At 43.5% G+C, this 12692-nt stretch overlaps 1 protein-coding gene across 2 annotated transcripts in view; it reads right to left on the reverse strand.

Moving 5' to 3' along the window:
* Window positions 1-12692, reverse strand: part of TM9SF2 (transmembrane 9 superfamily member 2) — a 184530-nt gene that overhangs the window by 70036 nt on the left and 101802 nt on the right. Inside the window, exon 1 of one of the 2 annotated variants that reach the window (XM_064275276.1) lies at window positions 2545-2898. The exons of the other annotated variant lie outside the window; for it this stretch is intronic. Within the exon in view, the coding sequence (XP_064131346.1) occupies window positions 2545-2715 (171 nt within the window). The 5' untranslated portion in view covers window positions 2716-2898. Of the gene's footprint in view, window positions 1-2544; window positions 2899-12692 lie in introns of those variants that run through there. 2 annotated transcript variants of the gene reach the window in all.

Below are 12692 nucleotides of genomic sequence, written 5' to 3' on the forward strand. Positions count from 1 at the left end.
TTATGTTACGATATTACAACAATGATAAATATTCTACTTTTCCTTTCTCGTGAAATACAGAATAAGCAAATATGACTATCCCTATTTCACAGATGCAAAAGCTGATAGAGACAATATCAATGGGCTGCCTAACAAGTAAGAGCCCAATCCATCCAACTCTGGACAGCATCTTCCCGAAAACAGTTACTCCCATGTCACAATTCCCATTTCTAATCTTCAAAAGAAATCCCTCCAGCTTTTCTTAAGGTGTATAAGACTGTCCTCCTCAACAAATATGAAATGGGTGAGAAGAGCTTCATACCCTGATTGAAATTAAAAAATTAAACTGCTCACTGTGATTTACAGTTTCTCCTTTAAGAGGCAAACAGAGTAGTAAAATTTACATCAAATGCCCTACACCAGTTAGTCAAACTGCAGTGAGAAAGTACTAGAAAAGCACATTCGTTTGCTCTTATAAGAGTTGTTTCCACTGAGACCAAGATGCGAGAGCACCTGGCAACAAAGATGAAAATCCAAAATTTCAGAAAAATTATCTGCCGTGTCTGTTTTACACCTATAAAAATGAAAAATCCAAAGGCTCTCTGAAATTAACAAAAAAGTATCCACTATAAAAGGACCTGCTGAGAAAGCAAAAATCATCCAACTGGCAGACCACTTGTAAATTTCATTCATACTCATTTTCTGAGGCCCATCTCAAATATCACTTCCTCCCTGCAGCTTTCCCTGAAGACTTCAATCCACAGATGTTTCCTCATTTATACTCCAGAATACTCTGGACATACATCTTTTAAAACCTATCAGATTTCAGTAATCATGTTCGTAAGCTTATGTCTCTTACTCTGAGGTTCCTAGAGGGCAGAGAATATATTTTTCATCTTTGAGACACAAAGAATACAATATATGATTGCAGCTAAAATTAAAGGCTAAATGCTAGGGTTTAAGGGCACCAAGATACTTAATGGAAAAACCAATGTGCTTGCAAGCACAGCTCTTCCTTCCAGCCACTTGAAAGCACTATATTCTTTCAGTCACAGCTCCCAAAACCAGGAGGAAGCTTCTTGCACTGCAGGGTGTGAGACTTTCAGCACTCAAGTGCTATCAGCTGACTTGAATAAACCTTAAAAACCCTTAGATATTTATACGGAACCTAATTTGTGAACGGATCTAGCCATATGTCATTCCAGACAGGTGACAAATCTAAACAAACCGGAAAACGCTATGAAAAATTTAATAGCCTCTTTAATGCCCTAAACTATGATCAAGATTCACGGCTACTGTAAAACTAGCAGCAATAAAATAAACACCAGCTTTAAAAAAAAAAATCACTGAGTAAATAAACCTATTTATAGGTGGTAAAAGGAGCCCTGGTGGCACAGTGGTTAAGGCACTGGGCTGCTAACTGAAAGGCTGGGAGTTAGTTAGAACCCACCAGCTGCTCCTCGGGAGAAAGATGTGGCAGTCAGCTTCTGTAAAGGCGATAGCCTTGGAAACCCTGTGGGGCAGCTCTAGTCTGTCCTGCAGGGTCACTATGAGTTGGAATCTGCTGGATAGCTATGGGTTTTATAGGCAGTAAAAGTTTGAATTGTTACTATTAAGGGTTTCGAAGAGAATCCTCATCCCCCAAACAGGAACTTTTAACACCTTAACAAAAGAACTGTGTATGTACATTGTCATCCCCTACGCTGAGTAACCTAAAAGCAAAGTACTTTACTTCCTGTGTCTTTTTCTATCAGTTAAATTGAACACCTTGAGTGTGACTGTCTTACAAGATCCAAGTTTTCAACACCTGCCCTAGAAAGAAGCCACCAGTGTCTCCTATCATGTGCCTTTTTAGGGGCTGAAAACAATCTCAGATAAACTAAATAGTGGGGTTTTATATATTTTTGTGTATTAAAAATTTTGTTCACACTTCAAAGGCAAAAATTGTGTCTCAACCACTACCACAATTCTTTATCGCGGCAATGTTTGCAGTTGACTGTTGCAATTCATATACAAGGCATCACCTGCTAATCGCTAAGTAGGATATCAAAGTGCTGGTATGAACAGGCTCTCGTAACTAACCGGGAGCTCAGGAAAGTGCAATGAAACAGGAAGCAATGAAGTTAAAAGTTAATGGAGTTGTAAGAAGCTGGAGCCGCTCACTTGCAGGGGCCTGACCGTCCACTTCTTCAGGGGGCGTGAGACTCACTCGTGCAACGACTGCTGACCAGCAATCATCCCACTCACAGGCTCGGAGGCGCGAAGCCCAACTCCAAGGGGGCGCGACTCACACAGCGCCCGCTCGAGGGAAGCTGAACACAGCTCCACACGCCACTCGGCCGCCAAGACGTCAGGCCCAGCGGGTCCTCCAGAACCCACCCTCACCAGAACCGTTCCAGAACCTCCACTCCAAAGGCGGCCGAGCCCAGGCGCTTCTGGGGAAACCTGACCCCGTCCACGGCTACGCCCCCTTCCCTGGCTCCGGCCCGGGGACCCCAGCTCTCCCCGACAGGAGGAGACGTCCCCGTCCGCCAGGGCGCCTGGGGTCCGCCAGGCCTCACCCACCTTGCACTCGCCGCTCTTTTTCCCGTCCTCGCAGAAGTTGACGGGCGCCAGGCCCGGCAGGTAGAAAGCGTCGCCCCGACGCGGGCCTGGGGCCGCCCCCAGCAGGAGCAGCGACAGCAGCAACGGCCGCGGCCACGGCGCTGGAGACGACGGCGGCAGCCTCACGCTCATGACGGCTGTTTCGGGGAAAGAGGAGCCGAGCCTACGGGGTAAGAGGGAAGGAGGGACGGGGAGGCTCGGAGACGACGACGAGCCCGCTTGAGACCCAGGAGGCCGGCCCCGCGACGGAGAGTTCCGGCTGCGCTAGGAAACACCGCGCGTCCCGCAACAGACGCCGAACGGAACCCCAGCGGAGCATGCGCAGCACCTTCTGCACATGCTCAGTGAGGGCGGCCCGAGAGGCCCAAGGAGCTTCCGGCAGGGAGCGTGAGGGAAATCCACTTTCCAGGTTTTCCGGGCGCCAGCCGGACTCGGAGCTGTGCGGCGCTTCGGTTCTGATTCCAGATTCCGATCTAGAACTCCCTGGGGGCGCAGTGGAGCGTCCCGCTCGTCCCGCGCTCGCCGTTTGCTGTGTGCTAAATGTCCCATCAACGACACTCGGTTTTCTCACTACACTGCCCGCAGCACCCTTATCACAGAGTGGTAGGTGCTCCTGAAAGTATTTGCTGATGGAGATGGAGGTGGTGGCACAGCGGGAAGGAAAAGTTCCAGATACACCTGGTTGGAAGCAAGATGAGCAAACAGGGAGGAACTAGCCACGAACGCTCAAATAGCCAGCTATTCAGAGATAGATGCGTTTTTCAAGAGTTGGGGCGCATTCTTGCCTGGGACAGCGGTTGTGTTCACAGAATAAACAGACCTCTTTAAGGTGGAAATGAAATGGGAGAAAAAGGAGTAGACGTTTGAAAAAGGTAGTGTGGACACATCTCTGTAAAGAAAACATGGGCACACACGAGAGCTCAAGGAAAGTAGTTCTGGGTAAAGAGAAACTTAAGTGAGTCCCTGCCCTGTCACTTTCCCCATTGATGACGTGACATGATGTCAGTTTATGTGCACATACGTGTGTGTGTGTGTGTGTGCATTTTCTGAGCACCTTTCATTGAGAAACTTGCTTTTTTGGTGACATAACAAAAGTCAGTTCAACTGAACTTTATATTTCAATTGTTGACTTAGGTGAGTGTACCATTCTAGCCTATATTATTAGCAAGAAATCATAACCTGGGGATACATTCAACTCAGAATTCAAGTATGGGCAAGGATGGTCTTTGGGAAGGTTTTGAGACCCGTGAAATCGTATCTAAATTCTTAAGGGTGTTCATACATTTCCCTCAAGGAAGGTTTTGTAATTTTCATTAAATTTTCAAAGGAGTCTTGTGACAACCGCCCCCCCCAAAAAAAATAAAAAAGGTGACAAACCACTGATCTATACAGAACAACGAAATAAAATTCTTGCTTACAAAGGTAGTATGCACTGCGTAAGAGCTCCAGCCTTGGACACAACTTTCCAGTTACGTGACCTTGGACAAGTGAAGGAATCAAGTCCCAGGTTCTTCAACTGAGACGTGGAGAGAAAAGAACGCCCATCTTAAGGTGGTGAAGAGTAAATGAAAAATGCGTGTAAAGTCCATATTGCTTCGCAAAGAGGAATGGCAGCCATTTTTATAACACAAGTCAATCAAGTAGGGGCCTGAGCAGTGGAAAAGTGTCTAGGTGTTCTCTACCTTCTCTTTACCTGATGCCGCTAAATGCTTGGTCTCCAGGCGGAAGACGTTTCGCAGCCCCAGGCAGAGGGCGTAGGCGGCACGCACCATAAAAGGACAAGAAAAAAAAAAATTTACTTATTTATTTATTTCAAATAACAAATGGACAAATTAAGGAAAATAATTGAATAAAAACATGCTTGCATCCTTGTCAATTAATTCTTACAGCTTCGGGCGCCTAACAGGTCCGGGGATGTCCGGCGATGCTCCTGCTTCCGTCCCAGTTCTGTCCGCCTCTCACAGGGATCGCACTTGGGAAGTACACCTGGGAAACTGTCTGGAATCATTCCAACATAACAGTGAAGTTTTCAGGCGAGATTAAAACTAATTAGTTTCTTCAGTACAAGAATATTTTCTACAGCACGTTTCACACACCCTACTTATGCCACTGCGCCAAGGCACATAGTTCGGGAACATCTATAACCTGGGGAGCCCTGGTGGTGCAGTGGTTAAGCGTTAGGTTCCTAACCAAAAGGTCTGCAGTTCAAATCTACCAGCAGCTCCTTAGAAACCGTATGTGGCAGTTCTACTCTGTCCTATAGGATCAGCTATGACTTGGAATGGACTGGAGGGCAATAGGTTTTTGGCATAACCTGGGGGTACGTCCAGCTCAGAATTCAAGGATGAACTTCAGGAGGCCTTTGAGCCCCATGAAATCGTATGTAAATTCTTATGGGTGTTCACACGTTTTCCCCAGGGAAGGTTTATAACTTTGATTACAATTTCAAAGTTTTCTGAAGTTAACTTAAAACTTGACATTTAGTTTGTTTTGATAATATTTTAGGCAAATTAATATCTTGTCATATAAACCCAGCCGCCTGATGACTGCACTGCTTGGCCTTCACTGTCTCACCGCCCCCATGGCATCTTCTTCCCCCTCAGCTCTCCCCACCTCCAGAAACGGCACAGCAGTCCACTGTTTCTCAGGCCCCAAACCTAGGTGGTAACCTTAATTTCTGGTTGCCTCACTCCTCCATGCAGCTCATCAGCTAAGCCTGTTCGGTGGGCTGCGGAACTATAGACTAAATCCTTTCACTGCTTTCCTCCTCCACTGCCAAAAACAAAGAAACCCACTGGCCTCTACTTGAATTCCAACTCATAGCGACCCTGTAGGACAGAGTAGCCCTACTCCACAGGGTTTCCAAGACTGTAAATCTTTATGGACACAGACTGCCACATCTTTCTCCCGCAGACCAGCTGGTGGGTTTGAATGCCCACCTTTCGGTTAGCAGCCAGCGCTTAACCACTGAGACACCATCTCCCTAAAAAAACAAACTGGTTGCTGTGAGTCAATTCTGACTCACGGTGACCTCATGTGTTGCAGAGAACTGAACTCCTTTCAAAGCAGATTGCCAGGCCTTTCTTCCAAAGCACCTATGGGTAGGTTCAAACTACCAACCTTTCAGTTAGTAGTCCAGCGCTTAACCATGTGCGCCATCACTCTAGTTCAAAATCATAGTTCCCCTAGACTACTGCAATAGCCTTCCAGCTTCCACTCTTGCCAAGAGTGATGTTATAAAATCCTAAAAGTCCTTAATACGACTCTTCTGCTTAAACGTCTTGGCATCCCACAGATTCTACCACTATTAAGGGCTTGCCTGCTAACTAAAAGTCAGCAGTTCGACTCCACCAGCCGCTGTCTGGAAACCCTGTGGGGCAATTCTACTCTGTCCTATAGGGTCGCTATGAGTCGGAATCGACTCCCCAGCAAGGGGAGGGAATTGTTTACTGTATCACCTCCCCCCCACCCCATTTTTATAAGCTCCATGAGAGTTAAGAACCTAGTCTTGTTCACCTCTATATCCCCAGGGCCTAGAGCAGTAGTGTCTAGCACGCAGTAGGATCTCAATAAATAATCGTGGACGAATGGAAAAAAAGGACAAAAGTAGCAAGGAATCCGAAAGTACTGTGTGAGTGGTACCCCAGAAGTTCTCGATCTGAATTTGAATCGCAGACTTTTAGCCCTGAAACAAAGCTAAGAGGTTCCCAGACAAGTTTAGCCTCCTCCTTTATTTATTTATTTATTTAATGGAAGACCAGGCTCAGAAGGAGGAAGACACTGCCCCACGATCGAGGCAGAGCCCGCCGCGGACAGGTAGGTCCGACCCGCACAGCGGCGAGAGCTCCACAAGCCCTGCGGCCCCAAACCCCGCCACCTCCTCAGTCCGCCGCGCTAGGCATCAGCAAAAACCTGGAGAGGTGGAGCACTTCTGGTTTCTGGACTCCAGACACAGTCCGTCCGACTAGCGCGCGTATCGCACATGCGCAGATCCAACCAGCCGCCCCGCACCGACTCCTACTCCTGCGACCTCTTCCCCGCTTCCGCCTCCGGAGTTCTGACACGTCATCCCGCACGGCCCGGGGCCGGTGGGCGGGGCCGGTGGGCGGGGCCGGGCAGGGCTCGGCCGCGGGAAGAGGAGTACGCTGTCTTTCCGGATTCAGCCTGTCTGAGGGAAGCTCGTCGCCTGGGGTCTCCTGGGTTACCTGGTTGGTGTCTGCGAGGTGCCTGGGCGTGGCGGAGAGATGACCCACCCTTACCAGGCCACTAAATGAAGTCACATCCTGGTGGGCAGGCGCTCTGGTGGCACTGCGGTTAAGCGCACCAAAGGTCTGCTTTTCAAACCCACCAGCCGCTCTGCGGAAGAAAAATGTGGCCGTCTGCCTGGGTAAAGATTACCCAAACCAAACCCACTGCCATCCAGTCAGTTCTCACTGATAGCAACCCTATAGGACGGAGTAGAATGGCCCCCTTAGGGTTTCCAAGGCTGTGAAATCTTTACGGAAGCAGATCGCCAGGTCTTTCTCCCGTGGAGCAGCTGGTGGATTGAGCCACCGACCTTTTAGTTAGCAATCAAGGGCTTTAACCGCTGCACCGCCAGGGCTCCTGTAAAGATCACAGCCTTGGAAACCCTGTGGAGCAGTTCTGCTTTGTCCCATAGGGTCGCTGTAACTTGGAATGAACTCTAGGGCAACAGGTTTGCCTCGTGGGGTCTTCTGTCCCAGGCTCTAACCCTTGCTATTGACTCCACTCAGAAAGGCATAAGGAGAAGTGGGGTTTCCCATATGAAACTAGAAAGAAACGAAGTTTTCTTTCCATTGTCTCCCTAATTGTGACGCTCCTTTTCTTGAAGTACTAATACTTCTGACTCTGCTGTGAAACTTGAGGGATATGGTTTTCTCCTTTCCTATGCCCCAGATGGCATTTGCCCAATCAGATTTACGACTCTTAATAATCTGGCAAAGGAGCCCTGGTGGTGCAACAGCTAAGCGCTCTGCTGCTAGCCAAAAAATTGGCAGTTTGAACCCACCCAGCGGCTATGGCGATTCCCTGAAGATTGCTGTTGTTAGATGCTGTCTAGTCACTTCAGACTCATAGCAACCCTATGTACCACAGAACAAAACACTGCCTGGTCCTGTGCCATCTTCACAGTCATTGCTATGTCTGAGGCCATTGTTGCAGCCACTGTATCAACCCATCTCACTGAGAGTCTTCCTCTTTTTCACTGCCCCTCTACTTTGCCAAGCTAGAAAACTCTGGGGGGAAGTTCTGTTCTATCACATGGGGTTGCTATGAGTCAGACTGACTCTATGACACCCAAAAACAATCTGGCATTTGTCTCTTCCACGCCTCTTCACCAAAATAATTTGGACAGCCTATTTTTCTACAACTTTTGTGTAGGGTTGCCAGATTTAGCAAATTAAAGTATAGGATGCCCGGTTAAATTTTAATTTCAGATAAACAATAATTTTTTTAGTATATCTCAAGTATGGCACGGGACCTGCATGCATTTTATCTGGCAATTTGACTTCTGTATCAAGTTGAAATTATTAGCAAAGCCGCTTCCATTTGCAGTAATTGAACATTCTGCCAGCTCTATGCCTGTAAATGAGTGGGCTTTCAAGATTTTCTAGAAGAAAAAAAAAATCACCTTATTGTCTTTTGTCTTCTGATATAAAACTGTGATAATCCAGAGGAGAAAAAGTTAGTCATCACTGACTACCTTCCCTCCCAGCCTAATCTCTCAACTTGAAAATAAATAAGCTTTAACTGATAGGCTACAAACCCAATTTACAGTAGATCAGAGCCAAGGTATGAGAGATCATCTTAAGTTTTAAGATTCAGAGTGATTCCCAGGACAGCATGACTTGATTTATAAGCTAAAGTAGGAGTGCCAAGCAGAAGAGGAATTATTCTGCCACGAGAACCCAGAAACATGAAAGCTACAGAGGCACACATGAAATTAACACTCTGGTAAGACAACAGGCAACCCTAAAGATTCTGCCTCTGCAGTGTTGCTGATGGAATGTCTGTAACACAAATGGGTACATTCTAAGCACATAATTAATTCTACTTGGTCTGAATTTATGCCACCAACCAATTCCAATTTGGCTTGCCATGAAGTTTGTTTACAAAGGGAGAATGTTAGGCTGCTGAATTCAAATACCCAGTCTTCTCTGGATTTTTAACAGTTTTGTTGAGGTATGATTTATATACTGTGCAATTCATTCTTTTTAAGTGTACAATTCAATGTTTTTTAGTAAATTTTCTGAGTTATGCAACTATCATGATAATACAGTTTTTGAACATTTCCATCACCCTAATAAGATACCCTTTTATATTTAATTCCCTTTTCTACATCTAACCCCAGGCAACCACTGATACACTTTTTGTCATCCTATTTTTGCCTTTCTGACTTCTCTGGGGTTTTACTTCTTTTTATAAATAAATAAATTTATAATTTTATTTATCCACTAGTTTCTGTATCTGTGGCAAATATAACAACAACGACAACTAATGTAATTTCACCTCTGAGAAATAGGCGTATTTTTAGTCTCCTGACAAGTTGTCTCAGGCTGTTGGATTGTCCTGGATTCTCCATTGTCAATGCCCTCTAGCCAAATTCTACCAGGAACACATCTGCGGTTGACCAAGTTAGATTTATTACTCATTGTAGCAATGAGGAATGCACACTATGTGGAATCATGGGGTGTCTCAGTAAGACTGTGTTAGAAAGGAATTCATTGTAAGATTTAGGCTTGAGTCTGGTGATTTGGGGGAGGGTTTAAAGAAGTGGAGCTTTGCTCTGGTTTGGATACTGTAAGAAATCAAGGATGATTCTTAAGATTGGATATCTTAATAAATCTTACTTAGAAGGATGGAAGACCAGACTAAGGCTAAAGCTGTAATTGGTAAAGAAGCAGCAGTCTCTATACTTAGCCAACACAGGGGATCCTTGGACATTTTGTGATTTGGACAATACTCAGGTTTTTGTCTGTGGTTAGATATGACTACAAAGTGGTCATATTTTTCAAAAATTATTAAAGGGAGTCCTGCGGTTAGAGAACCAACATCAGACAACAGACTGAATCTAAACATAAGACAGCATCAGCCAGATACCAGCCTAAATAATGAACTTTAATCACGGATAAAACAAAACTAAAACATTTACAGCAGGGAACCAGAGAGGTCAATCTGTAAATGACAATGTCAGAACAATAAAAGAGGGGTTAAATCATGTAGGTATAGAACTTTCAAATGGAGAGGAAGTCAAGGCATTGTCAAGTAACAAAAGACTGGCTTAAACTTAGGAAGATGGGGTAAATTTCAAGGTAACTACAAAGAAAGTTAACGAACCTACTCATCAAAATAAAGAAGAAAAACAAACTCTCAGTAAACACAAAATCCACAAAAATGAAAGAAATGAAAAAAAAAATCCACAGACAAAAAGAATTCAGCAGAGAAGAGTAAGAGGACCAAAGAAAATGTCAGCACCGTGAAAAAGACCACTACAAGATGACAGCAATAAACCCATGCCTATCAATAATCATGCTGGACGTAAATGGCTTAAGAGTACACCTATAAAGAGACAGAGTGACAGAGTAAATAAAAAAACAGGACCCATCAATATGCTATCCATAAGAGACACACCTTAGAAACAAAGACATAAATTTATTAAAAATCGAGGATGGAAAAAACATCAAAAAAGAAGAAATAATAAAGATCAGAGCAGAAATAAATGGAATAAAAAAAATAATGAAATAGAGACTATAAAAACAGTAGAAAGAATCAACAAAACCAAAAGTTGGTTCTTTGAAATGATCAACAAAATCAACAAACCACTGGGCAAACTGGCAAAAGAAAAACAGGAGAGGATGCAAATAAAGGAAACAAGAAATGAAATGTGGGACATCACAAAAGACCCAACTGAAATAAAAAGGATCATAACTGAGCATTTTGAAAAACTATCCTCCAACAAATTTGAAAACCTATGGGAAATGGACGAATTTCTAGAAATACACTTCCTACCCAAACTAACACAAACTGAAATTGAAAATTTGAACAGATCTACAAGAAGAGAAGAGATAGAAAAGTAATAAAGAAAACTCCCAACAAGAGAATTCTACCAAACATTGAGAGAGGAGCTTACACCAATAGTACTCAGACTATTTCCGAACATAGAAAAGGAAAAGACGCTTCCGAATTCATTCTATGAAGCCAGAATAACTCTGACACCCAAACCAGGCAAAGACAGCACAAAAAAGGAAAAGTAGAGACTAATATCTCTCATGAATATAGATGCAAAAATTCTCAACAAAATTCTAGCCAATAGAATTCAGCATCATATCAAAAAAATAATACACCATGACTAAGTAGGATTCATACCAGGTATGCAAGGATGGTTCAACATTAGAAAACCAATCAACGTAATTCACCACATAAATAAAAGAATCACATGATCATCTTGATTGACGCAGAAAAGGCATTTGACAAAGTCCTACACCCATTCCTGATAAAACCTCTCAATAAAATAGGTATAGAAGGGAAATTCTTTAACATGATTAAGGGCACCTATACAAAACCAACAGCCAACATCATTCTTAATGGAGAGAGGCTGAAATTATTCCCCTTGAGAACAGGAACAAGACAAGGATGCCCTTTATCACTACTCCTGTTTAACATTGTGCTGGAAGTCCTAGCTAGAGCTATAAGGCAAGAAAAAGAAAGAGCATCCAAATTGGTAAGGAAGAAGTAAAGCTGTCCCTATTTGTGGATAATATGATACTCTGCATAGAAAACCCAAAAGACTCCATGAGAAAACTACTGGAACTAATAGAAAGATTGAGCGGAGTATCAGGATACAAGATAAACATACAAAAATCTGATGGATTCCTATACATCAATAAAGAGAACTATGAAAAGGAAATCAGGAAAACAATACCATTTATAATAGCCCCTAAAAAAATAAAATAGATAAATCTAATCAGGGATGTAAAAGACCCATACAAAGAAAACTACAAAACACTACTGCAGGAAACCAAGAGAGACCTACATAAATGGAAAAACATACCATGCTTATGGATAGGTAGACTTAAAAATGTGAAAGTGTCAATTCTACCCAAAGCAATCTACAAATACAATGCAATCCAAAACTAAATACCAACATCATTCTTTAAGGAGATGGAAAAACTAATCACTAACTGTTTATGGAAAGGGAAGAAGCCCCAGATAAGTAAAGCACTACTGAAGACGAAGAATGAAGTAGGAGGACTCTCACTACCTGACCTCAGAAGCTACTGTATAGCTAGGGTTGTCAGAACAGCCTGGTACTGGTACAACGATAGATACATTCACCAATGGAACAGAATTTAGAACCCAGATATACATCCATCCACCTATGGTCACCTGATTTTCGACAAGGGCCCAAAGTCCATCAAATGGGGAAAAGACAGTCTTTTTAACAAATGGTGCTGGCAAAACTGGATGTTGATCTGCAAAAAAATGAAACAGGACCCATATCTCACACCATATGCCAAAGCTAATTCAAAATGAATCAAAGACCTAAACATAAGAATATAAAGATCATGGAAGAACAAATAGGGTCAATGCTAGAGGCCCTAATGCATGGCATTTGCAGGATATGAACCATAACTAACAATACATGAACACCAGAAGATAAGCTAGATAACTGAGATCTTCTAAAAATTAAACACTATGCTTATCAAAAGACTTCACCAAAAGAATAAAAAGAGAACCTACAGACTGGAACAAAAATTTTGGCTATGACTAATCTGACAAGGGTCTAATGTCTACAATCTACGGGAAAATCCAACACCTATAACAAAAAGACAGATAATCCAATTAAAAAATGGGCAAAGCATATGAACAGATACTTCACCAAAGAAGACATTCAAGTGGCTAACAGATACATGAGGAAATGCTTGTGATCACTAGCCATTAAAAATGCAAACTGAAACCACAATGAGATGCCACCTCACCCAACATTACTGGCACATATCAAAAAAACAGGAAATAACAAATGTTGGAGAGGCTACAGGGAGGGAATGCAAAAATGGCACAGCCATTTTGGAAAACGATATGGTGCTTCC

The sequence above is a fragment of the Loxodonta africana genome, chromosome 23, assembly GCF_030014295.1.
Source record: "Loxodonta africana isolate mLoxAfr1 chromosome 23, mLoxAfr1.hap2, whole genome shotgun sequence".
Classification (NCBI taxonomy): domain Eukaryota; kingdom Metazoa; phylum Chordata; class Mammalia; order Proboscidea; family Elephantidae; genus Loxodonta; species Loxodonta africana.